A 26387-nucleotide genomic window follows, 5' to 3' on the forward strand; every position below is an offset into this window, starting at 1 on the left:
GTAATGGTGTTGGTGTAAATATGCGCTTATGCGAGGAGCATATTTGACAAATATTTAACAATAAGGTAGAGCCCCCAGGTGATCTTGTGATGATTCAATGGGTTCATTTTAAAAAGTTTAGATTAAAGAGAAAAATAAAATAAAATACATGTGAGATGCCCTCTTTAGTGAGAGGAGCCAGAGAAGCTTTAAAATATTCCTGACATTATAAATAATGAATACACATCATCAGCGAACAGATACCCAGTGTGTATTTAAGGCAATGAATGAAGAAATAAAAGTTGAACACCTAATACAGCAGGATTTTTTTCCTGCCTTGGTACCGGTGTCTAATCATTGCAGCAAAGGGACACCTTTTTTATGATCCAAAACCTAAAGTGCTTCCTGACCGACTTGGGAGGTGTAGTTCAACACCACTGGAGACCTGCGATATAAAGCAGCTGGGTTATGGTACCGTATACTGCAGAAGACTGGAAATTGTACCATATAAACAGCCTGGGATATTTTCATTTTGTCCCCATTAACATCGTGCTTGGCAGGGAAAAAAGCCTTTAAATCAATGACAATTTGATCACCGCAATAACAAGAATAAAATGGATACAACACTGTTCCCTTGGCTTTCACTCTCGATTCTGATGCTGTAATCACTCTGACTCTTTTATAGGAGGTGGAATTGACTCATTTGCCTTCATAATTACTTTAAATGTGTATTCATCTGAAGGGCTATAAACGTTCTCAGCAAAGAAAAGTCTCTTTTCTGGGTAATAAAATGAACATTGTGCTATTGTGGGTTTATTATTCATAAGGTGCAGAGCAATTTAATTGGTCTATGTGGAGAGGCTGAGGCAAGTCCCATTAATGTATTCTCGCTGCCCACAGTGACTACAAGGGAGGGGGACTTCTTTTGCAATTTGGTCAAATTTTACTGCGGGTACCGATATTGCCACTATCTCACTGATTCTTTTTATGTCTCAGACACCCAAATAATCTCTGTCTTTGGGTGGGGCCTAGACAATATGTACAGGAATACACTCAATTTAATTATATTTAGATGATCTGGTATTTAAAGGACAAGGAAAGAAGATGCAGCTGTTCTAGCCAGGCACTGCATTTCCTATAAGTATTATTTGTCACTGGATGCTGTGTCTGAAGAGAGATAGTGTTGGGTATGAATTCCCTGAGAAGACAATTTGGCAATAAGGTATGGGTGCCTGAGGGTATGTACAGCACGCTCTCTGACTTCTGGATGGCCGGCGATACAGAGTGGACTCTATTAAACAGAGTCACTCAAGGCTAGACTTCAGATGGCCCCACATATGCACTGATGCAGAATAAATGTCATCATTGCCTTGTATCTAATATAAGAAGATCAATACTCCATCTGCCCTAAGCAAAACTCAATTGCTCTTCTTCTACATGCTAGCCCGTCCATAGTAGTGGCAAAGCCTGGGGCCAATTTACCTTCACGGGACCCTATTATCTATAATGTGCAGTTCTCTGGGCGTTATTATATGATAACTCCCAGCATACCCTGGCAGCTGGAAGATGTCCAGGGATGATGGATAATGTAGTTCAGCAACAGTCCTGTCCTTTGCACTCCTCTAAACACTGATGTATTTTCAGAGTTCGGTGCACCCAGAGAGAACAGCAACAGGCAATGGGAGAGTAGGGAAGGTATGCAGTGTATTCAGGGCAGGGACTGCCCTTCTAAATCAGGATAAAGATGTAGAACTGATAAGTCAGTTACTATACCAGTGTAATGTATTGCTGTTTCTGAGCACTGCACACTAGTTATAGGCACAATAGGACAACAATCTCTTAGATCAGTATAATAGGCTCAGAGCAGTGACTTGTACAATCTACAACTCTATAACACAGGAGGGCAAGATACGTGAATGAGGAGGCAGCCCCTGTGTAGTGGAAACAGACACACACCCCAATGTGCTCATATACACACCAGTGTGCTTCTGCCAGACACCAGCTTGCTCCGCAATCCTGCTCCTATGTAATAAAGATCTAGGATCAGGCTGACTGCTGCTATTGTCAGATGCTCTGCCTGCTAATGATGATTTCCCCTGCTGCAAGCTTCAGCCAAGAATCACAGGAATACTTATCCTTCATACAGGTAACCTGCTGCAGAAATAAGTCTACTTCTGTCTGGGGCTGCCGATAAAGGCACCGGCTGTGCAGAAATCCAACGTGCACCATTCAAACAGCGCCGAGAACACAGCATCAAATGGAAAGGGAGGGATGGAAGGGCTAAGGCAGCCTGGGCTGGAGAGATGGGGATTGGAGGAATAGGAAATGACAGAGGGAGGGGGTCTCTCTTCCCCACCACTGGAGGGACTGGGGGTGGCAATGGTTCTTGAAACTCCTTCTTGGTACTTTCTCCTGTAACAGATCCTACTTCAGTATCCCCATAGCAAGTGGAGAACCTTATACCAGCAAACCTACTTTGAATTTCTTTATCTTCTCTGTTATTTTGCCTATCCCTCTTACATTTTTTTTTATCTGTGAACAATTCTGTCCCTGCTATAAACAGTGGCTCAGACTTTCTAAACCTTGATCAATGGGGGAAGGTTTTATTCCTGTTCTAAGCCCAAACAGCCCAACTCTCTGGACAGAGCACTATTCCCTGAGCTAGAGGGGTACATCCCAACTGCTGCGTCCGCTTCTTGCATCAGGAGAAGACCAGCTACCCCAAGGACAATGGTTCTCTTCTGCTGGGCATTTCTCATTTTCTGTGAGTGGATCCTGCAAAAGGTAAGGGAGCCTATGTGGGACCCCCCTCCCCAACTAAGGGGTAGTTAAAAAGAAGTTAGGAGAGAAGCATGGGAGACATCACCCCCAACAAGCAATATCTACAGGATACAGTGATCCAAGGTGTAATCTGTTGTCTGTTTTGTATGCTCCTTTTTAATATATTTAACTTGCTGTAGTGAGACTGTCACTGTCACTAGTCTGTCCTTTCTCCTTTTGTAGGTTTAAGGATATCATCATCAATACAGGCAGAATGTATAGTGACTTGCTCTATGGGTGCATATACTCTCAAGAGGCTTTTCCTTTTCTATGATATTGTCTGGACGACTGGATGAAATCTTTTTGAACCATTAAAGCCTTATTTGAAAACTTGACCACACAGGGATGTGTAACGGTCATTTTAGCAGATGCTGGCAGTTGTAGTTGATGATCACATAGGGCAGTTGGATTAACAATACAGGATATTTTGCCTATGCTCCCCAACATGATTACCTAAGTGTTTCCGTGCCCATTATTACATATGTGTCTCCGTGTCCATTATTACCTATGTGTTTCCGTGCCCATGAATACCTATGTGTTTCCGTGCCCATGATTACCTATGTGTTTCCGTGCCCATGATTACCTATGTGTCTCCGTGCCCATGATTACCTATGTGTTTCCGTGCCCATGATTACCTATGTGTTTCCGTGCCCATGATTACCTATGTGTCTCCGTGCCCATGATTACCTATGTGTTTCCGTGCCCATGATTACCTATGTGTCTCCGTGCCCATGATTACCTATGTGTTTCCGTGCTATTAAAGCACAATCATTAGGCACGGGTACCAATGTTGGAAAGAGCACCCTGGTGTTTTATATTTTTGATTTCTGTTTCAATACTCATTGCCCTAAATATACACCGATTCCCTGTTATGTGATGTTCTGCATTCACGATTTATAAAGTTGGGAACACTGTACAGCTTTTCTAGCTCAGACCACTAAAGATGGCATTTCACACAGACTTTGTTTTTTGTGTTTGCCTTTTCTATCTACAGTTCCAAAATACCCCCAATAAGGTAACTTTGCATGGTTTACTCGAATATCCACCGGGATCTCATACCTTGGTTCAGGCTATGTGGGATCCTACTGGTAGGGAATTACTGAACAGCATTATAATGTGTGTGGCTGCCCTTGCTGCTTTTAATATGATGTCTCAGACCCCAAAGCTACAAAGGGTTTTCCCTAGATGAATGTAATTAAATGACATTTTTGTAAATCCTTATTACAAACTACCAACATACACATAATGCAAATTAGACCTCACCCATGCATGGTGTGACATCCCACATGTTCCCCTATTCCATTGCAGAAGTGCTGGTTAGGAAATGGGATATATGGAGTGTACTAACAGTACATCCCTCTGCAATCTGTTATGTAAGAGCAAGGGAACTTTGCCTAAACCCACAATGCAGAGCTTGTACAATAAGGCTGAGTGCAGGTCTTGCTAACGCGTGGGTGAGTATTCCCTCACCTTGAGTTAAGCAATGTGTTGCATGCTCCTCTGAGCACTGCATGATTATAGTGTGCAGCACTAAACCCTCAGATTAATTTACTGGCTGCAGTAATAACTGTATGTATCAGTGCGTATCATAGTCTGTATGGTTTCAAGAATGGGAGAATGCAGACAATGTAATCCAACTACATGCAAGTATCAGTGCATTTTCAAATATGCATACAGTCTACATTGGTGTATATGCATATAGGTTCCAGATAAAATATTTACTTTTAATACAGCGTTCGTTATGGGCACAGACGTTTTTTAAGGCAGGGTACATCACTTATTTTATCCATAAGACACCAAAAGTAGTTATCCTTGGGAAATTATTTTGGAAAACGATGGGTTGGTAGATGTATCCTCTGCAGTTGCACTGGGTTAACTCTTGGCGTGCCAGGAAGTGTGCCAACCTGTTGAAGTGCACTGCAGATTAGAGGTCTCTGGGAAATGTGTGCCATAAATCATCCTGCCTTTCTGGCAAAACAGAAGAGCAAAAGGAGTGACCTATGCTCCATGTTAGAATGGGAAGAAGTTATGTGCAGTGTATGAGAAATCCTGTTCCCATTTAGAATTTGAATGTAATTGATTTTTTGAAATGGGTGTATAGACAATGTACATGATCTGAGGGACAAATGAGCACAGATTCAGGGTTTCTGTATATCATTTTCTTCTTCTTGGCAGTCATGCACCAAGTGACTGGCAGTGCTGGCAAATTGCAGACAGTTTGGAAACCTGGAATATATCTATATCTATCTTCTCTTTCTGCTCCTATTTGCCTTAATTAGAGCATTGTATTCAGTATTACTCATTATGAAATGTTTTAGATCCAGAATCAAATCAGATCATAACAAAACCAAATACTCAGATACACTGTGATGTCTAAACTGTAACTCCCCAGTTAGGGCTGGACTCTATTACTTGTGCTAAGATAAACACTGCAAGTTCCAAGGAATACTTATCTTTCCCACAGCTAACCTGCTGCAGAAATAAGTCTACATTTATCTGGGGCTGCCGATAAAGGCACCGGCTGTGCAGAAATACAACGCGCACCATTCAAACAGCGCAGAGGACACAGTATTAAATGGAAAGGGAGGGATGGAAGGGAAAGGCAGCCTGGGCTGGAGAGATGGGGATTGGAGGAATAGCAAATGACAGAGGGAGGGGGTCTCTTTACCACCACTGGAGGGACTGCGGGTGGCAATGGGTCTTAGAACTTGTTCCGGATACTTTCCAAAAAAATATTTTTATATTTCCAGAGCAAATGGAGAACCTTGTGTTCTATATGCTCACCCTGATCCCATTTATATTTTTATCTGTGAATAATTTGACCCCCTTTCTTATTTTGCTAAAACACTGCTATAGATTTTCTAAGCCTTGATCAGATGGGGACAATTTTATTCCTACTAAAAATCAAATCCGAGCACAAAACTTGTCCAGAAGACAACTGCAGACGCGGGGAAGCAGTGGGTGGCAGATCCGAGTCTCCTGCTTGGAAGCTCCTTGTGTGTAGGCTGCTGTTTCTCTCTCTAAGATTAAATACAGTGAGCTCAGAGGGATGAGATAAGCTTATTTGGCACGATCAGATGAGTTGTTTGGCAGGCTTTGTTCAGGATCAGAGTCAAATAGGCAAACACCTATTTCCAAAGTAAGTCTTCTGGCTCATGGATATAAAATGGTTTTGTAAAAATAAACAGGGCTCCTTGGGCAGGCAGGCGCTAGCATCATCCACTAGTCCTACAGGGACACCCTCAACACAAAATGTGCTTGGTGAAAGTGCAAATTCAGTTTTATTACATGTGTAGGCATTTTTAATTAGTCTTCCTATTAATAATGTAAGCCTGTTAGATGATGAAGATGATTGAAGATGTAGTCTGGTAACAACCGGATGGCCTTTCCTCTCCTAGCCTTTCTCCTTTCCTGGTAGAGTTAATAATGTTTCAAAGCATAGCAGCTGCTATGTAGAAAGACTGGACATCACCACTATGAAGCTATGTCTTTGCCTAAGACAGGCCATGACGAGTGTGATGGCTGGAATGTCTGTGCCAGCATCTCTAAATGGCCGATCCACAACTAGGTTTCACCTTACTTCCATTATTCTCTGCCAGAAATTAGGGTGGTTGGACAAGTTCTACCTCAATAAGAATAAGTCTAATGTCCAGATACAAAGAATACTGGGTGTAAATTGTTTTAAATATTATATACACCTCTTTTTATGGTACAACTTATTGTTGAGGGTATAATAACAAACATGGATTTCCTGTATCTGTTTGCACATAGTTATACAGTAGGTTAGGTTGAAAAAAGTCACCCAGGCATAATGTTCAAACCTTAAGGAAGTGGCAGCAGTATCTCATTGTAAGGTGGAATATGCATGTCACCCACTTAAATCATATCATACAATAAAGTTGAACTGTCTGGCTAACAGGGTGAAATGCATGTAAACAACTAACCAGCTGGAAAGGGACATTTTGAAAATGCAATGTTAATCTTAACACAGGCGATAGAATCTAAAACAGCAGGACCGTCTGATTAAAGCTTATGTATCTGGCTATGTCTGATCTGTTTTGACTAAAAGAATTCCACGCAAAGATAAAAAAATGCATAAATCGGCAATTAAAGTAAAATGCGAGCTGCAAAGCACGACCGAAAACATTTCTGGTCTCAACATTGTCTGCAATCTGCCGTCTGCACCCAGTCATTTGGTACATGGCTGCCAAAGAATAGGACAAATAGGAATTTGGATTTCTGGAAGAAGCACATTGCCTACATTGTTTCTGTGCTCATTTATCCCCCGGATTATGTTCCCTGCCCATACAAACATTGCAAAAATCATTTAAGTTTGCAGCTAACATAAATGATAAATTAACAGGTTTCTTCATACGCTGCACATATTTCCTATTCCCATTGTAACCCAGGGAATGTTTCTTTGTTTCTACCTTCATTCTTTTGCTTCTCCTTAGCAGGAAGATTTATGGCACACATTTCCCAAACACAGGGATCTCTAATCTGCAGGGCACCGCAACAGGTTGGCACACTTCTTGGCATGGAAAGAGTTAATGCAGTAAACATCCCAGGCGCTGCCATAGTGAATATGTACAGCAAACCACTAGGTTTGTCAAAATAATTTCAGATTAGTAAGTTCTTTGAGAAACATAAAATTAATGGTTGTGCAAAAAATGTGCACACACCTGGCACCGTGCCTTGCCATGATAAATGAGCCCTATAGATGGCATTATAATCTTCAAATGGTCAGATGATCATGCAGCGACAGCAACATTGCAGCAGATTTATCTCTTTTATCCCTTGCAGATTCTCTTAAAAATGCAATTTTTCACCTGTCTCGAAATTTGAGTCGATTAAGTTGCAAAGTTGCTCAGAATTCCAGCCGTTCATTTTGCTGAAAAAGGTGCTAAGCCCTGCGTGCTTGAAAATAATTTTATTTTTTATTTTCTGCACGCTTGTCACCAACAATAGTGGAATACATGATAGATGATGAATGAAAATTGTCTCCAAAAAGTTTAGTGATTATTTTTCTCTGGTGATGAAAGGTGCCGCAAATACAGTAATAGATGAGTGGGTATTATATGTGTATATAGCACAGGAATGCATTGCAGGCAACTGGCCCATTTCATTGGTCAGGGGAATTTTATTAGTTCGTTTTGGGGAAATGTAATAAGAACAGATTGTGAATTGTAACTGCATGAATTTGCAAATGCTATATTAGGTTCAAAAGGAAATATTGTTTGCACAAATGGATACATTGTTTGCATTGCACACATAGGGGGGTTCGGTAAAAAAAGGCACAAAGTTTTCCCAGGTGCAGTAACCCAAAGTTACCAATCAGTTTGTAGAATTTACTGGTCACATGTTTACCAGCAAACATCTTATTGGTTGCTATGGGTTACTGCTCCTGGGCAAACTTAGTGCCCTTTATTACATAGAGGAGGAAGTTTATATTGCAACTAACCTGATTAGCAGACAAGCTAACATTATGCTGGAATGCATAGTTGCAACATCTGAAAAGCCACAGGTTGCCCATAACTCTTCTAAGGGCTATGGGACAATGCCAACAATAGCCGCCCCCTCCCCCTCACATAAGGACACGCTGAAGTTTTCCCACCCCCAGTGCTCCGTATGTGAGCAAATTTTATGTGCGGCTGAGTGCCATGCCGTCCTCACCACAAATCCGGGCCTGTCCAAATCCTTTTAATCATGTGTGGTTAGGGCTAAGGCACTCATAGCACATTATTACCGCAATACAAACCCAACAATTGCTGTGATTTGTTTCTCATTATTGTCAGTGGGAACTGTGATGTTTATGTTACACTAGCAAGATTATTGGCAAAAAACACAGACATATAGATGTTAAGTTGATAGTGATATCATTTCTGCAAACAGGGTTGTGTAGACAGTTGTTGTACCTGTTGCTGGGAAATAAAAAGTGATGTGTGTCATTGGTTCTCTGGTTCAGCCACAGGTATCATTGTTTTCAATTTGTGGTCCAAGATAACAGTTTGGGCATGGGTTTATCTCTGATGAGTTGTAAGAATGAAATTAGATGTGAACCCATTTATATATATATGTTGAGTACAAAGTATGTACAGAACATTAACAGGTTTCTGTGTTAATAAGTGGCATGCACAATACTGGCAGCCCATGCAGTCATGCAATGATTGTGTCACGTAAACGTGAGAACGTAGGTGCTTACTTTCAGCCAACCACATAAAAAGACAAAAGGTGGGACTGATCATCTGCTTTATATTCCCCTTGCCTTAATGTAAATGAGAGGATGTCAGGCCAATTAATCAGAGCTGCTTAACGAAGGTTCAAAAAAAGTCGTCAATACTCATTAACGTGTAAGGAGCAAGCACATATGTATGTGATCTCTGGTTCTCAGGCACTTAAAGGTTAATATTTCACCCTCTATAGTGATTTTGTTCTGATTTGCTGTCACGCTCACCACAGTGCATTGCAAACTATAAGGGAAGGTGGACACATCTCTTGTGCTAATGTTAAAAGCAGAATTGTCGCTTGTATCTGAAAACCACGATGTGGGAAATATCGAGATTTGTGGTGTGGGGCAGGAGCGTGGATTTCAGCCCTGGGTACAATATACTTGGTATGCTGAGGGCGTTAGGTGCTGGGTCTGAACATCCCATAATCTTGTAGAGCCGGTGATGAAATAAGGCACTTTGTGTTTGTGGTACAATATTATTCTTTCTAAAAGAAGGTGATATGTTACAGAGTTTGCCGATGCTGGCCATTAACCCTTTGACTGCCCATGGCTGCAGCCATTTTGCCACTACATTTTGTGTTGAGTTAAAAAAAGTGACCATGGGAATTCAAGGGCGTAAAGGGAGGCAGACACTGTGGCAAATGAAGGGGCTCACAGTAAATTGAGACCCACGGGGCCCAGATTAAATTCCATTATTTGTTTGCAAGATGGGCCATCTGCCCTAAAAAGATTTTCTACGGTGCCTGGTAGCATCTATTACTGGCTCTAGTGTGGGTTTCCTACAGCCATCCTAAAGCATAACAAAGCAGCCATGAGAATGAAAGCCCTTAAGCAATGATAGGCAGATTGCTGTAAGTAATGTGAGCTAAAACACAGCATTCTGCTGTAACAATATTAAGTTTTATTTTTAACAAAATGATCACATATTTTCCATTCTCTTAAAGGAATACTGTCTTGGGAAAACATGATTTTTTCAAAACACATCAGTTAGTATCTAGTAGAATTAAGTCTAAAACAACTGGACTTTTCTGAGTTTTTTCTTGAAAACCTTTCACCACTCATCCGAGTGGCTTCTTCAGTTCAAATGACTGGTAGGGAATTCCCCGGTATTTAAACTCTTGATGGTAGTAGAGTCACAGACATCCAATCACAATGGTTCCATTGAACTTGTTCAGTTAGGTGTTAGCTGAAACTGACAGGTGTAAGAAGGTATGATCCAATCACAATGGTACCAAGATTCTCATTGATGAAGGTGTTAATCCTTCAAAGTACATGACTGGAAGTGTGAACTGTTGTGAAACTGCCGGGTTAAGGATGTCAACGCGCCATTGTATGTTGGTGACAAGCGGTGTCTCAGGCCCCCTCCTCTGTTCAGGGATGGTTTTTCCAGGCTGGCATAAATGGCCTCTTTCACACCTCTTTCAAACCATCTGTCCTCTCGGTCCAAAATATGCACGTTACTGTCCTCAAAAGAGTGACCTTTTTCTTTGAGGTGTAGATAGACCGCTGAGTCTTGTCCTGAGGAGTTTGCCCGCCTATGTTGGGCCATTCTCTTACAGAGAGGTTGTTTTGTCTCCCCAATGTATAAGTCTGAGCACTCTTCACTACACTGGACAGCATAGACCACATTACTTTTCATGTGCTTGGGTGTAGGGTCTTTCGGGTGCACCAGCTTTTGTCTCAGGGTGTTGCTGGGTTTGAAAAATACAGGAATGCAATGTTTGTTGAAAATTCTCCTAAGTTTTTCTGATGTTCCAGCAACATATGGGATGACTATGTTGTTTCGCCTGCTGTTTGTAGGTCTGGTCTTTCTGTTGGTCTTTGATTTGTTTTTGATGAAGGCCCAGTCTGGGTACCCACAAGTTTTCAGAGCTCCTTTTAGATATTTATATTCTTTCTCCTTAGCCTCTGCATTGGATGCCACAGTTTCAGCCCGATGATGTAGAGAAGAAATCCAAGTCCGGCTTGGGACTCCTCAAGTTACATGGGAGTAGGAGAAACAATAGGTTACCTGAAAGCAGTTCTAATGTGTAGCGCTGGCTTCCTCTGAAAGCTCAGACTCAGGCACAATGCACTGAGATGGCGCCTACACACCAATATCAAAGCTAAAAAATATACATTTGTTGGTTCAAGAATACAATTTTAAATGGTAGAGTGAATTATTTGCTATGTAAACAGTGTAATTTAGAAATGAAAAGTATACTATAAAAATCATTACAGAAGGCCAGCATATGAGACCATCCTGTACAAATCTTTGAGTTATATCAGTATGGTGCAGCCCTATCTGTGCGATTATGGTAGAAACCACAGGACTCCGCCCCTTTCGACTATGCAGTATATATATATATATATATACACAGGGTTGGAATGACAGCACACGCAGGATGTTTTTCAAGAAGAATCACAGAGGTTTAGATAAATAAATGTGAGGCTTTATTCAGTCCGACGTTTCAGTTCCTATCTGGAACTTTCATCAGGGACAGTAACATCACAGTGCAGTACAAACGTTTTTAAGCACAAAAGGGCGCCAAGCCTGTTGCTAGGCAACCATAAACAAACAAAAAAAAAAAAAAAAAAAAAACTTTTTTTATTTTTTTTACAAAACAAAATGAAAACAACAAAAGACAGTGGAAAACCATTGCCAAAATTGCATATAGGTGTAGACATATAAGGATAATAAGTCCAGAGCTATTGGGTACAAGAAAAGAAGACCTCAGGGAGTGACAACATCAGGCCATTTTGTCTCTTTTAAAAGTTGCAAGAGCATGAAAAGCCCCACCCCCTCTTGCCTCCACTAGTGCTGGGAAGGAGCCACCTGTACAAAAAACCAACCCCACGGTACGGAACCTTGAGCACACTCGCAAACTAGTACCGTCGCCGTTGCTAGGCAACCAACCCCTGGTCGTGAGCGGGCATCGAAAGGCACATGCAAAATTGGCCAAACTTATGCACCCAAAAGGGCAGGGCCATATTACATATTAGGGACAAGCAAATAGACAGCAGACACTTAGGTCACCGCATAGGTGAACCTGGTATCGCTGTGATTGTCCACAAACATAAGGGAGCGCGCCGGACTCGGGGTACCGCCAGGGCTGCGCATTGTGCCTATGAATAGTGCCCATGAGACACAGAGTACCTTCTGTATAGCTCACATAAGGGGATAGCAACAGCAGTCACTGGGTGCCAAAAGCCCTCCGCAGGGCATATACTCGTACCTGGGGAAGGGGGGAACCAACGCCTACAGGCCCCCAATGTACAGCGCACCAACACCAAACACGGGGAGTAGGTGTACCCCACGCGGGGCAATATACATTGGTTCAGGGAAGGGGCATGGGTACGCCTGCTACCCACATATAGCACCATTATAGGGAGAGTCGCCATAACCACAGTTACCACAAGAGGTCATATGCATACCGAACGTAGTACCCTAGCCCAACAGGAGAGGTTGCAACTATGTTGCTAAGGAAGTGGTGCATAGTTACAGAACCATGTACCTGGTGGAAATGTTACCAAAAAACAAATGGTGAAAAACATAGGTAAGAAGAAGTGTATTGCAGAGCTATATTAACGGACACGTTTCAGAGTCCATTCTGAGGAAAGGAACAATACAAAATATTAGATAAAACAACCTAAGGGCAAGATTTCATTGAGACCACGTGGAGCGACACAGTCCAGTTTGTATATCCAGCGAGATTCCCTTCTGAGTAAGGCCAAGTCCCGGTTGCCCCCTCTTGTTAGGGGAGGTTGGTGATCGATGGCCATACATTTAAATGTGGGCAAGGGGTGTCGCATGTTAACAAAGTGTCTAGCGACCGGCTGGATGGACTCACCCTCTTTCAACGCTCTGCTAATAGCAGAGCGGTGGTTCCCAATGCGTTCTCTCAAAGTAGTCACCGTTTTACCCACGTAGTATAAACCACACGGGCAGGTGATAATATATACTACAAAGGTGGAGAGACAGCCAAGTCTATGGAGGATTTTGTACCTTTTGCCCGTATGTGGGTGTGGAAAGTCCGGGCCACATAGTAGGCACCTGCAAGTGACGCAGTCCGGGCACTTATAGCACCCGAGTTTCTTATATGAAGAAAGCCAGTCTTTCTGTTTACCATCATAGTTTTTAAAGTCAGTTGTGACTAGCAGGTCTCTTAGGCTGTTACCTCTTTTGTAGCCAATAACAGGCTTGCTGACATGATAGAGAGATAGTGATTCATCCTGATTGACCATAGGCCAATTTTTGGTGATGCTTTCTGAGAGAGCACGGGAAGTGGATGAGAAGGTGGTTGTGAAAATTAGTGGTGCTGGTTGTGCGTCCCGTGTGCAGTCTTTGTTAAGCAAAGTGTCTTGGGTATGGGTGAGAGCCCTTTGAAGTTGTGTGAGTAGTAGTTGTTCCTTATAGCCACGTTCCAGAAATCTGTCAAACATGTCTTGGAGTTGTATTCTGGCTGTGTCAGGTGAACTGTTGTTCCTGATGACCCTAAGGAATTGGGAATACGGGATGCCCTTGATTGTAGCAGGAGGGTGGTAGCTAGAGGCGTGCAGGATGGAGTTCCGATCTGTTGGTTTGCGGAAGAGTCTGGTCCCCACTCCACCATCTGTTTTAAAAATATTGAGATCTAAGAAGTCAATATTGTCTCTGTGGTGATTAAGAGTCAGTTTGATGGGACAATCGAGATTGTTGAGATATTGGTGGAAGGAGAGCAGAGATTCCTCACCTTCAGTCCAGATTAGGAACAGGTCATCGATGTACCGAAAATATACAGAGATGGACTTATGGAGTAATGGGAGTAGATGTGTTGATTCGAAGTCAGCCATGTAAAGGTTAGCGTAGGATGGTGCCAGGGCACTGCCCATGGCGGTGCCCGACAATTGCAGGAAAAAATCTTTCTCAAAACGAAAAAAATTCCTAGTCAATGTGAGTTCTAATAAATGCAGAAGGAACTCAGTGGGTACATTCTTGCCCTCACTAGTGGCCAATGCCCTCCTTACTGAGGAAATACCCTGGTCGTGTGGGATCACCGTGTACAGACTAGTAACATCCATGGTAACCAAAATATGACTGTCCGAGATGTCGCCCAATTCTTTTAGCTTTCTAATAACATGTGTGGAGTCCTGAGTATACGAAGTCATGGTTTTAACCAGAGGTTGGAGGAATGAGTCAATATATGTTGAGATTGGCTGGTAGAGAGAGCCAACCGCAGAGATGATCGGTCTGCCAGGTGGTGCTGATAAGGATTTATGAATTTTTGGTAATGTATATATGATGGGTGTACGGGGGAATTCAGTAAGTAAAAAGTTGTATGTGTCCTGGGTAATCCAGCCAGCGTTCAGAGCCTGGAAAAGGTAATGGTCCAGCTCATTTTTAAATTTAATAGTAGGATCACCATTTAGTGCCCTGTACGTGTTCAGGTCAGAGAGTTGTCTCCGTATCTCTTCCCTGTAGTATGCATAGTCTAGTAGTACTATGGACCCACCCTTATCAGCTGGCCTGATGACCAGGTTCCGGTCATTCTGGAGAGAACGGATTGCTTGTCGTTCAGCAGGGGATAAGTTGGGGTGCATGCTACTGGTTTTACCCGTCTGTTTGGCTTCAAGAGAGAGTACTTTACCAAAAGTACGCACTGTGGGTGGTGTGTTTGGGGGTTCAAACTGGCTTTTACCCTTGAATTGGGGTTGCACTGTAGGGGAGGAGTTTCTGAAATGCTCTTTAAGTTTTAATTTTCTCTGAAATTTGTATATATCAACCAGTGTGTTAAAAGTATCTGGTTGAGAGCTGGGTACAAAGGAAAGCCCTCTAGAAAGCAAGGAAATCTCACCCTCAGTCATAATATGTTGACTTAGGTTGAAGATAATATTTTCTTTGGTCTTGGGGGTTTGCTTTTTATGTTTCCACCCCCCTCGTCTGGTGTACCGTCGCTTTCTTTGTCCCTTCTGGACCGGGTAGTCACCCCTAAAAAAGGTTTGGTAGCAGAACAACTGTCAGAGTCAGTGGACTGATCTGAGCTGTCCAGTGTCAGAAGAGGCTTAGGTAACCTTTTCTTTCTCAATGGTCTGAAATTACGGTTATCTGTCTTGATACCAAGTAACCACCCGTAAACACGGGTTTACGGGTGGTTACTTGGTATCAAGACAGATAACCGTAATTTCAGACCATTGAGAAAGAAAAGGTTACCTAAGCCTCTTCTGACACTGGACAGCTCAGATCAGTCCACTGACTCTGACAGTTGTTCTGCTACCAAACCTTTTTTTAGGGGTGACTACCCGGTCCAGAAGGGACAAAGAAAGCGACGGTACACCAGACGAGGGGGGTGGAAACATAAAAAGCAAACCCCCAAGACCAAAGAAAATATTATCTTCAACCTAAGTCAACATATTATGACTGAGGGTGAGATTTCCTTGCTTTCTAGAGGGCTTTCCTTTGTACCCAGCTCTCAACCAGATACTTTTAACACACTGGTTGATATATACAAATTTCAGAGAAAATTAAAAACTTAAAGAGCATTTCAGAAACTCCTCCCCTACAGTGCAACCCCCAATTCAAGGGTAAAAGCCAGTTTGAACCCCCAAACACACCACCCACAGTGCGTACTTTTGGTAAAGTACTCTCTCTTGAAGCCAAACAGACGGGTAAAACCAGTAGCATGCACCCCAACTTATCCCCTGCTGAACGACAAGCAATCCGTTCTCTCCAGAATGACCGGAACCTGGTCATCAGGCCAGCTGATAAGGGTGGGTCCATAGTACTACTAGACTATGCATACTACAGGGAAGAGATACGGAGACAACTCTCTGACCTGAACACGTACAGGGCACTAAATGGTGATCCTACTATTAAATTTAAAAATGAGCTGGACCATTACCTTTTCCAGGCTCTGAACGCTGGCTGGATTACCCAGGACACATACAACTTTTTACTTACTGAATTCCCCCGTACACCCATCATATATACATTACCAAAAATTCATAAATCCTTATCAGCACCACCTGGCAGACCGATCATCTCTGCGGTTGGCTCTCTCTACCAGCCAATCTCAACATATATTGACTCATTCCTCCAACCTCTGGTTAAAACCATGACTTCGTATACTCAGGACTCCACACATGTTATTAGAAAGCTAAAAGAATTGGGCGACATCTCGGACAGTCATATTTTGGTTACCATGGATGTTACTAGTCTGTACACGGTGATCCCACACGACCAGGGTATTTCCTCAGTAAGGAGGGCATTGGCCACTAGTGAGGGCAAGAATGTACCCACTGAGTTCCTTCTGCATTTATTAGAACTCACATTGACTAGGAATTTTTTTCGTTTTGAGAAAGATTTTTTCCTGCAATTGTCGGGCACCGCCATGGGCAGTGCCCTGGCACCATCCTACGCTAACCTTTACATGGCTGACTTCGAATCAACACATCTACTCCCATTACTCCATAAGTCCATCTCTGTATATTTTCGGTACATCGATGACCTGTTCCTAATCTGGACTGAAGGTGAGGAATCTCTGCTCTCCTTCCACCAATATCTCAACAATCTCGATTGTCCCATCAAACTGACTCTTAATCACCACAGAGACAATATTGACTTCTTAGATCTCAATATTTTTAAAACAGATGGTGGAGTGGGGACCAGACTCTTCCGCAAACCAACAGATCGGAACTCCATCCTGCACGCCTCTAGCTACCACCCTCCTGCTACAATCAAGGGCATCCCGTATTCCCAATTCCTTAGGGTCATCAGGAACAACAGTTCACCTGACACAGCCAGAATACAACTCCAAGACATGTTTGACAGATTTCTGGAACGTGGCTATAAGGAACAACTACTACTCACACAACTTCAAAGGGCTCTCACCCATACCCAAGACACTTTGCTTAACAAAGACTGCACACGGGACGCACAACCAGCACCACTAATTTTCACAACCACCTTCTCATCCACTTCCCGTGCTCTCTCAGAAAGCATCACCAAAAATTGGCCTATGGTCAATCAGGATGAATCACTATCTCTCTATCATGTCAGCAAGCCTGTTATTGGCTACAAAAGAGGTAACAGCCTAAGAGACCTGCTAGTCACAACTGACTTTAAAAACTATGATGGTAAACAGAAAGACTGGCTTTCTTCATATAAGAAACTCGGGTGCTATAAGTGCCCGGACTGCGTCACTTGCAGGTGCCTACTATGTGGCCCGGACTTTCCACACCCACATACGGGCAAAAGGTACAAAATCCTCCATAGACTTGGCTGTCTCTCCACCTTTGTAGTATATATTATCACCTGCCCGTGTGGTTTATACTACGTGGGTAAAACGGTGACTACTTTGAGAGAACGCATTGGGAACCACCGCTCTGCTATTAGCAGAGCGTTGAAAGAGGGTGAGTCCATCCAGCCGGTCGCTAGACACTTTGTTAACATGCGACACCCCTTGCCCACATTTAAATGTATGGCCATCGATCACCAACCTCCCCTAACAAGAGGGGGCAACCGGGACTTGGCCTTACTCAGAAGGGAATCTCGCTGGATATACAAACTGGACTGTGTCGCTCCACGTGGTCTCAATGAAATCTTGCCCTTAGGTTGTTTTATCTAATATTTTGTATTGTTCCTTTCCTCAGAATGGACTCTGAAACGTGTCCGTTAATATAGCTCTGCAATACACTTCTTCTTACCTATGTTTTTCACCATTTGTTTTTTGGTAACATTTCCACCAGGTACATGGTTCTGTAACTATGCACCACTTCCTTAGCAACATAGTTGCAACCTCTCCTGTTGGGCTAGGGTACTACGTTCGGTATGCATATGACCTCTTGTGGTAACTGTGGTTATGGCGACTCTCCCTATAATGGTGCTATATGTGGGTAGCAGGCGTACCCATGCCCCTTCCCTGAACCAATGTATATTGCCCCGCGTGGGGTACACCTACTCCCCGTGTTTGGTGTTGGTGCGCTGTACATTGGGGGGCCTGTAGGCGTTGGTTCCCCCCTTCCCCAGGTACGAGTATATGCCCTGCGGAGGGCTTTTGGCACCCAGTGACTGCTGTTGCTATCCCCTTATGTGAGCTATACAGAAGGTACTCTGTGTCTCATGGGCACTATTCATAGGCACAATGCGCAGCCCTGGCGGTACCCCGAGTCCGGCGCGCTCCCTTATGTTTGTGGACAATCACAGCGATACCAGGTTCACCTATGCGGTGACCTAAGTGTCTGCTGTCTATTTGCTTGTCCCTAATATGTAATATGGCCCTGCCCTTTTGGGTGCATAAGTTTGGCCAATTTTGCATGTGCCTTTCGATGCCCGCTCACGACCAGGGGTTGGTTGCCTAGCAACGGCGACGGTACTAGTTTGCGAGTGTGCTCAAGGTTCCGTACCGTGGGGTTGGTTTTTTGTACAGGTGGCTCCTTCCCAGCACTAGTGGAGGCAAGAGGGGGTGGGGCTTTTCATGCTCTTGCAACTTTTAAAAGAGACAAAATGGCCTGATGTTGTCACTCCCTGAGGTCTTCTTTTCTTGTACCCAATAGCTCTGGACTTATTATCCTTATATGTCTACACCTATATGCAATTTTGGCAATGGTTTTCCACTGTCTTTTGTTGTTTTCATTTTGTTTTGTAAAAAAATAAAAAAAGTTTTTTTTTTTTTTTTTTTTTTGTTTGTTTATGGTTGCCTAGCAACAGGCTTGGCGCCCTTTTGTGCTTAAAAACGTTTGTACTGCACTGTGATGTTACTGTCCCTGATGAAAGTTCCAGATAGGAACTGAAACGTCGGACTGAATAAAGCCTCACATTTATTTATCTAAACCTCTGTGATTCTTCTTGAAAAACATCCTGCGTGTGCTGTCATTCCAACCCTGTGTATCTACGCTTTCAGCACTGGCACCCAGGTATTATCTTGCTCTTATGGTGTGCAGCTTTCCAGCAACTCGTTTCTATATATATATATATATATAATCAAAGAAAAATCGGCACTCACCGTTTCACGAACACACGCCGGGTGCTAACCAAAAAAGTAAACAGTGGATGTGTAGAAAGCACTCACAGCATATAAAAGTAAAACAAAAGTTTGTTTATTAGCTCATCGCATCTACGCGTTTCGATCCTAATAGGATCGTCATCAGGATGACGATCCTATTAGGATCGAAACGCGTAGATGCGATGAGCTAATAAACAAACAAACTTTTGTTTTACTTTTATATGCTGTGAGTGCTTTCTACACATCCACTATATATATATATATATATATATATATATAGTATACAGGGAGGAGCACACCCTATACAAGTCCAAATGCCCTTGGTGCAGGTCAAAAAACTAAAATATAATAGAAAGAGTGCCGCACACACAGGGACTTGATACAAAAGAAAAAGTGGTTTTATTGAAAAAAATCCAACGTTCCAAGCACAATCTGTGCTCTTCCTCAGGGACAAACCTGAGGAAGAGCACAGATTGTGCTTGGAACGTTGGATTTTTTTCAATAAAACCACTTTTTCTTTTGTATCAAGTCCCTGTGTGTGCGGCACTCTTTCTATTATATATATATATATTGTTTTGCTACAAGATTAATTATATCTTATTTGAGATCAAGTACAAGGTACTGTTTTATTATTACAGAAAAAAATGAATCATTTTTAAAAAAATTAATTATTTGATTTAAATGGAATCTATGGGAGATGGCCTTCCCATAATTTGGAGATTCCTGTATAATGGGTTTCCGGATAACGGATCCTATACTTGTTCTATGAACAACAACCATCATTCTTAGCCATTGTAGGAGAATTACTTTAAAAAAAGTTGAATTCTTACAGGTTTGATAAACCTTGCACCGGGTGCTATATGAATAGCATATGTTCAAATTGAAACCAACTCGCTAAATTAAAATATTATTGCTGTGGCCTACAGTTTAATAAAGAGAAAGTCAAGGTGCCATAAAAAGTACACCTACACAAACTGTCTGATTTCTTTCCGCCGTCCGTGTATTTAGCATCGGCAGCAGTACAGAGCTGAAAAAAAAATGAAAAAAGTCACCTTACAGGCAGGGTGGGCTGATGCAAGAAGACTAATTACATTTTGGCCAGCACAATGCTAATATTGCATAAACAGATGGCAAGATATTATTTTACTCCCAGTTATCCAGTCCCAGAAATTGCACAGAAACCAAAGGTGGCTCTGGATCTGTATGGATTCATTAATTCCTGTGCAGCTGTACACTGGCCTTAGTCTGCACAACGCTCAGAGCCATCTCATAAAAATGTCAGAATTAAAAATCTCTCTTTTTTTTTCCTGGTGCATTAGCTTTCCATCAGGACTTGTTAAATCAGAAAACATAAGTAATAGCTTGGCATTTAAAAAATATTATATATACTTTGTAAAATTTCTTTAAAAAGTCATTTATTGGAACCATTGCACATAATTGTAATAAATAAATAACTGAAATACCGCGCTAGCCCATACATGAGCGACATAAATCATTTATTCGCTAACAGTATTACAAGCAAACTAAAGTCAGATCCAGAAATAGAATATAAGGAACTATATTGTAGTCTGGTTTAGAATTAGCAATTATCATTTCACTAGTGATGAGCAAATTTTTTCAGCAGGTAGTTATTGGCAAATTGTTTTACGAAATTTTAGCAAAAATTCACCACAAAAAAAAGTTGTTGCGTCAAATTGAGTGCAGTCACTGCAAAATAGGCATGGTCTCGTCAAAATGGGCACAGTCCCATCAAAATAGGCACAGTCTCGTCAAAATAGGCACAGTCTAGTCAAAATAGGCACGGTCTCGTCAAAATAGGCACAGTCTCGTCAAAATAGGCATGGTCTCGTCAAAATAGGCACAGTCTCGTCAAAATAGGCACAGTCTCATCAAAAAAAAAGCACTGTCTCGTCAAAATAGGCATGGTCTCGTCAAAATAGGCACAGTCCCATCAAAATAGGCACAGTCTCGTCAAAATAGGCACAGTCTAGTCAAAATAGGCACGGTCTCGTCAAAATAGGCACAGTCTCGTCAAAATAGGCATGGTCTCGTCAAAATAGGCACAGTCTCGTCAAAATAGGCACAGTCTCATCAAAAAAAAAGCACTGTCTCGTCAAAATAGGCATGGTCTCGTCAAAATAGGCACGGTCTCATCAAAATAGCACAGTCTCGTCAAAATAGGCACGGTCTAGTCAAAATAGGCAAGTCTCTTCAAAATAGGCACGGTCTCGTCAAAATAGGCACAGTCTCATCAAAAATAGGCACTGTCTCGTCAAAATAGCCACGGTCTCGTCAAAATAGGCACAGTCTCGTCAAAATAGGCACGGTCTCGTCAAAATAGGCACTGTCTCATCAAAATAGGCATGGTCTCGTCAAAATAGGCATGGTCTCGTCAAAATAGGCACGGTCTCGTCAAAATAGGCACAGTCTCGTCAAAATAGGCATGGTCTCGTCAAAATAGGCACAGTCTCGTCAAAATAGGCACAGTCTCATCAAAAAAAAAGCACTGTCTCGTCAAAATAGGCATGGTCTCGTCAAAATAGGCACGGTCTCATCAAAATAGGCACAGTCTCGTCAAAATAGGCACGGTCTAGTCAAAATAGGCACAGTCTCTTCAAAATAGGCACGGTCTCGTCAAAATAGGCACAGTCTCATCAAAATAGGCACTGTCTCGTCAAAATAGCCACGGTCTCGTCAAAATAGGCACAGTCTCGTCAAAATAGGCACGGTCTCGTCAAAATAGGCACTGTCTCATCAAAATAGGCACGGTCTCGTCAAAATAGACACGGTCTCGTCAAAATAGGCACAGTCTCATCAAAATAGGCACGGTCTCATCAAAATAGGCACTGTCTCATCAAAATAGGCACTGTCTCATCAAAATAGGCACAGTCTCATCAAAATAGGCACAGTCTCATCAAAATAGGCATGGTCTCGTCAAAATAGGCACAGTCTCATCAAAATAGGCACGGTCATGTCAAAATAGGCATGGTCTCGTCAAAATAGGCACAGTCTCATCAAAATAGGCACAGTCTCATCAAAATAGGCACGGTCATGTCAAAATAGGCATGGTCTCGTCAAAATAGGCACAGTCTCATCAAAATAGGCACGGTCACGTCAAAATAGGCACAGTTTCGTTAAAAAAGTTGCACACTTCAAAAAAGTAGTGTGACACCCATATTTCGCAAATTTTTCACCGCTTCGCAAATTTTCCGGTGACGCAAAAAGGGACATATTCGCTCATCACTACATTTCACTATTGAGGCCCTCTTTTACTTGTTGGTACAGTAGCTTAAAGAGGTATGGATCCTTTATCTGGATACCTGCTATCCAATAAGCACTGAATTACAGGAAGGCCATGTCCCATAAACTCCATTTTAATCCAATTTAATTCAGTTTTTCAAAATTGATTTCCTTTTTGTCTCTGTAATAATAAAACAGTAGCTTGTACTTCATCCAAACAAACATACAGTTAGTCCTTATTGGTTTCAAAACAATCCTATTGGGTTCATTTTATGTATAATTATCTTTTACACTAAGACAAAGTATGGAGATTCAAATAACAAAAATATCCCTTATCCGGGTGTCTGTGTGCACCTGTGTTTATTGAAAAGGACCTTAGATTGTAATCTCTAGAGTTGACACCATCAAATAATGCAGAGCTGTCCAATGTTCGGTCCATCCTAAATAGATTAGGGACTCAGGACGAAGCTTAGTGAAAGGAGGATAGTGACAGGGCTAGTAAGGGTGTAGGAAGTGTCACAGAGTCTGAGAAGGTGGGGCAAAAGGAGCTAGGAAGACAGGGAGAGGGGCTCTGCATCATATTGGGCTCAGTACCATATTGGGCTCAGTACCATATTGGGCTTAGTACCATATTAAGCTCAGTACCATATCGCATGATCTGGAGCAGTGTCCCACCCACCTCCACCCACCTGCCCACGGATTGGGTCTGGAACTCATTGTTAAAAATTAGAATTATTTGCTTGTAATATAGTCTATGGGAGATGTCCTTCCTGTAATATGGAACTTTTTAGATAATGGGTTTCCAGATAATGGATTCCATACCTGTACTCTTCTCATAGACTTTACTGGGAGACAAATCTAAGGGTGCCCATCTATCATAAGTACCCTAGACTTATGGCAGTGACAATACGCACAGAATTACTGCTCGTAGCTTAATTACAAACAAAGGAAAGTGTTAGAACAAGAACATGCATTCAGTTATCACTCAGTAAAACAGATGAGAATGTTTCCAGGTGATAACCTTTCCCGTGTGCCACTCTTGTGTCACTTCACATTCCGACAACAAGAAGTGATCTATGGCAAAACCCTCATGTCTCTTTGCCAAGACATCCCCAGAAGAGCCGTGCCAATGAAAACACTGGGGAAATTGCCTTCTGTGCCATATGCTCTGGATGGAATGAAATGTTTGATGACAGCCACTGTTTGCTTTCCGCCTGTTTGCAAATGCTGCTTCAAAGAAAAAAGATAAAGGAACTCTTTTTGCGATTGTCTAGAGCTTTAAAAGCAATTACATGTACATCAAGAGACTCTGTCATTTATTTCTGGGTTTGGATAACCTCCTTGAAACCAGTCTGCACATTTAAATTCATGGGAACTTGCAACCAGTGGGCCACTGAATAAACTCATTATTGTAAGGTTACCAAATTACTAAAATAAAATGCGGGGACAGTAAGGGGACAGTGGATATCGGGCAGATCAAAGTTTCATGCCATGCCTATTTTTTGACCACACGCATAAACCCGCTCAAAATTACTTGATTTTTAAGGGATTCTGTCTTGATTTTACGGTGTACTCTTTATTTCTAAATTACACTGTTTACATAGCAAATAATTCACTCTACCATTTAAAATTCTATTCTTGAACCAACAAATTTATTTTTTAGTTGTAATATTGGTGTGTAGGAGCCATCTCAGTGCATTGTGCCTGAGTCTGAGCTTTCAGAAGGAGCCAGCGCTACACATTAGAACTGCTTTCAGGTAACCTATTGTTTCTCCTACTCCCATGTAACTGGAGGAGTCCAAATCCGGACTTGGATTTTTTACTATTGAGTTGTATTCTGATATTTACTGGGAGCTGCTATCTTGCTCCCTTCCCATTGTTCTGCTGAATGGCTGCTGGGGGGGAAGGCTGATGCCACACGCGGCGTAGGGCTGATTTTTTCGGCAAGCGGAAAAACGCTTGCCGAAAAATCAGCCCTACGCCTCCTACTTGTGCCTGCACCTGAATGAATGAGATACGCTCGGGTGCAGGCACATGTAGCCGATATACGCATGAAAACGCGAGAGAATGCAAAGTCTTGCGTTTTCATGCGTATATCGGCTACATGTGCCTGCACCCGAGCGTATCCCATTCATTCGGGTGCAGGCACAAATAGGAGGCGTAGGGCTGAATTTTCGGCAAGCGTTTATCAGCTTGCCGAAAAAATCAGCCCTATGCCACGTGTGGCATCAGCCGAAAGGGAGAAAGTGATATCACTCCAACTTGCAGCACAGCATTAAGGAGTGACTGTTTATCAGAGCACAGGTCACATGGCTGTGGCATCTTGGGAAATGAAGAATATGGCCAGACCCATGTGACATTTCAAAATGAAATATAAAAAGATCTGTTTGTGTTTTTGAAAAACATATTGGTTGCCTGGTTGCTATAGTGACTTGATACAATTTGGTAACTAAATCAGCCATCATGGCAAATCACACTAACTGATCACCCCCAAAACAGGAAACCTATCTTTTTAACCAAGCAATGTTCAATATATTATAGATTCAAGTGTCATCCAAAAGCAGTAAACACTGAACATATATAGAAAAATAGCTAAAATTGTGGCTTTTCACCTTTACCTTTGATTTGAGGGAGAGAGTGGACCAAATGTAAATGCACCTCCCATTATAGCTGCTGTAGCCCTCAGTGTGGGGAACAAGTGGGGAGGTGAGTATACACACTTGAGATACAAAAATATGAGTGTCACTGAAACCAAAACTTCTAAAAACAATGGTTTTGTATGTATTACCTAAATGGAAAGAATAAACACTACGTGAGATAAATAAACCATATAAATTGTATATCCCAAATGCAAGCACAAAAGAGAAGGCTTTGCTTCCAGAAGGAAAACATAGTAATACCACTGTAAAGCTTTATAATTAGGGTCACGAAAAAGATAACTAAATGGGCAACAGTATAGAATATTCCCCGGTGGCACTCATTATCACATTATCACATTTTGTCAGCAAAAAGACCTTTGTGACCCCAGTGAGACTATTCCATTACTTTTTATCTTTTGAATTTTAAGGCTGCCTTTCCTGACAGCTATGCAAACATATCACTGAAATAATGCAATTCATATTTGACAGACACCAGAATCTTCGAGATAATAACAAATTCTTGAAAGGGAAAATAATAATAAGTTTGCTTCCAGAGCCCTCAAGAAAACATTACTCACAGCAGTTATTACATTTCACTATTAGGGACTAATTTTTTTTTTTCAGTGAAATTATCCTAATGATATTTGCAAAGTTTTGTAAGCAATTTCTCTTCAATAAAAAAATATCTGCTGTTTAAAGGGACAGCATATTGAAAATGTCCTGCAGCAGAAGACCTTTTTCCAGTAACATTCTGCTATCTGGTGTCTGCAGACATCTGTTGTCTATACAAAGCCTTAAATGGTCTCTTGTGTTCAATGGAGGTTTAGATAATTCTCTTTATTACATAGTTCTGAAAGTTCTAGAGAATAATATGATTATTATTATGAATCCAGTCTTCAAAAGTATAGTGAGCATTGTGCATAAATATATGTTAAGGGATTATACGCGTGCAGTTCCTGTGTCAGTAGCACCTTCCATGGCTGTTCTGTATATCCCGGGACCACCATCACTAACCCACCTCCACTTACATCTACACGTGGTGGCATGGGAAGAAGGACAGGGTGACAGTTAGTGAACATTTCATTGTTAGACCACTTGCTTTTGTCTTCTGCAAAGAATCCCAGTTGGGTATGTGTGAGGGAAAGCACAATGGCAAAGGGAACAGAATAGACTGGCACATGGTGAGTAGAGGAAAAGTGTATTTGGATGGAAAGAACAATGGGAGAGAAAAAAGAGAAAGATCAAAGGAGAGGGAAGAAAATGCACACATAGATCAAATGACAGTGGATAGATGGAATGGCACAAATGGAAAGCAGAAGAGAAATTGAAGGAGATATTAACAGAAGCAGAGCAGAAAAAAAAAAAAAGGTGCAGGTGGAAGAATAAAAGTTAGGGGGTAGTGAAAAGTTGAAAAGAAAGGAGGAAAATGGAAATAAGCAACAAGACCAGAAAAAAAAATGGAATGAAATGAAAAGTGAATAATTTCATTTGTAAAATAACTTGACTTTAACAGCAGAAATT

General features: G+C 41.9%; 1 protein-coding gene across 1 annotated transcript in view; it reads left to right on the forward strand.

The window, feature by feature from the left end:
* The first annotated feature begins 2412 nt into the window (after positions 1 to 2412).
* nxph4 (neurexophilin 4) overlaps positions 2413 to 26387 on the forward strand; it is a 122880-nt gene continuing 98905 nt past the window's right edge. Inside the window, exon 1 of the mRNA XM_018091705.2 lies at positions 2413 to 2763. Within this exon, the coding sequence (XP_017947194.1) occupies positions 2710 to 2763 (54 nt within the window). The 5' untranslated portion in view covers positions 2413 to 2709. The remainder of the gene's footprint in view (positions 2764 to 26387) is intronic.

This window comes from Xenopus tropicalis, chromosome 2 (assembly GCF_000004195.4).
Source record: "Xenopus tropicalis strain Nigerian chromosome 2, UCB_Xtro_10.0, whole genome shotgun sequence".
Lineage (NCBI taxonomy): Eukaryota > Metazoa > Chordata > Amphibia > Anura > Pipidae > Xenopus > Xenopus tropicalis.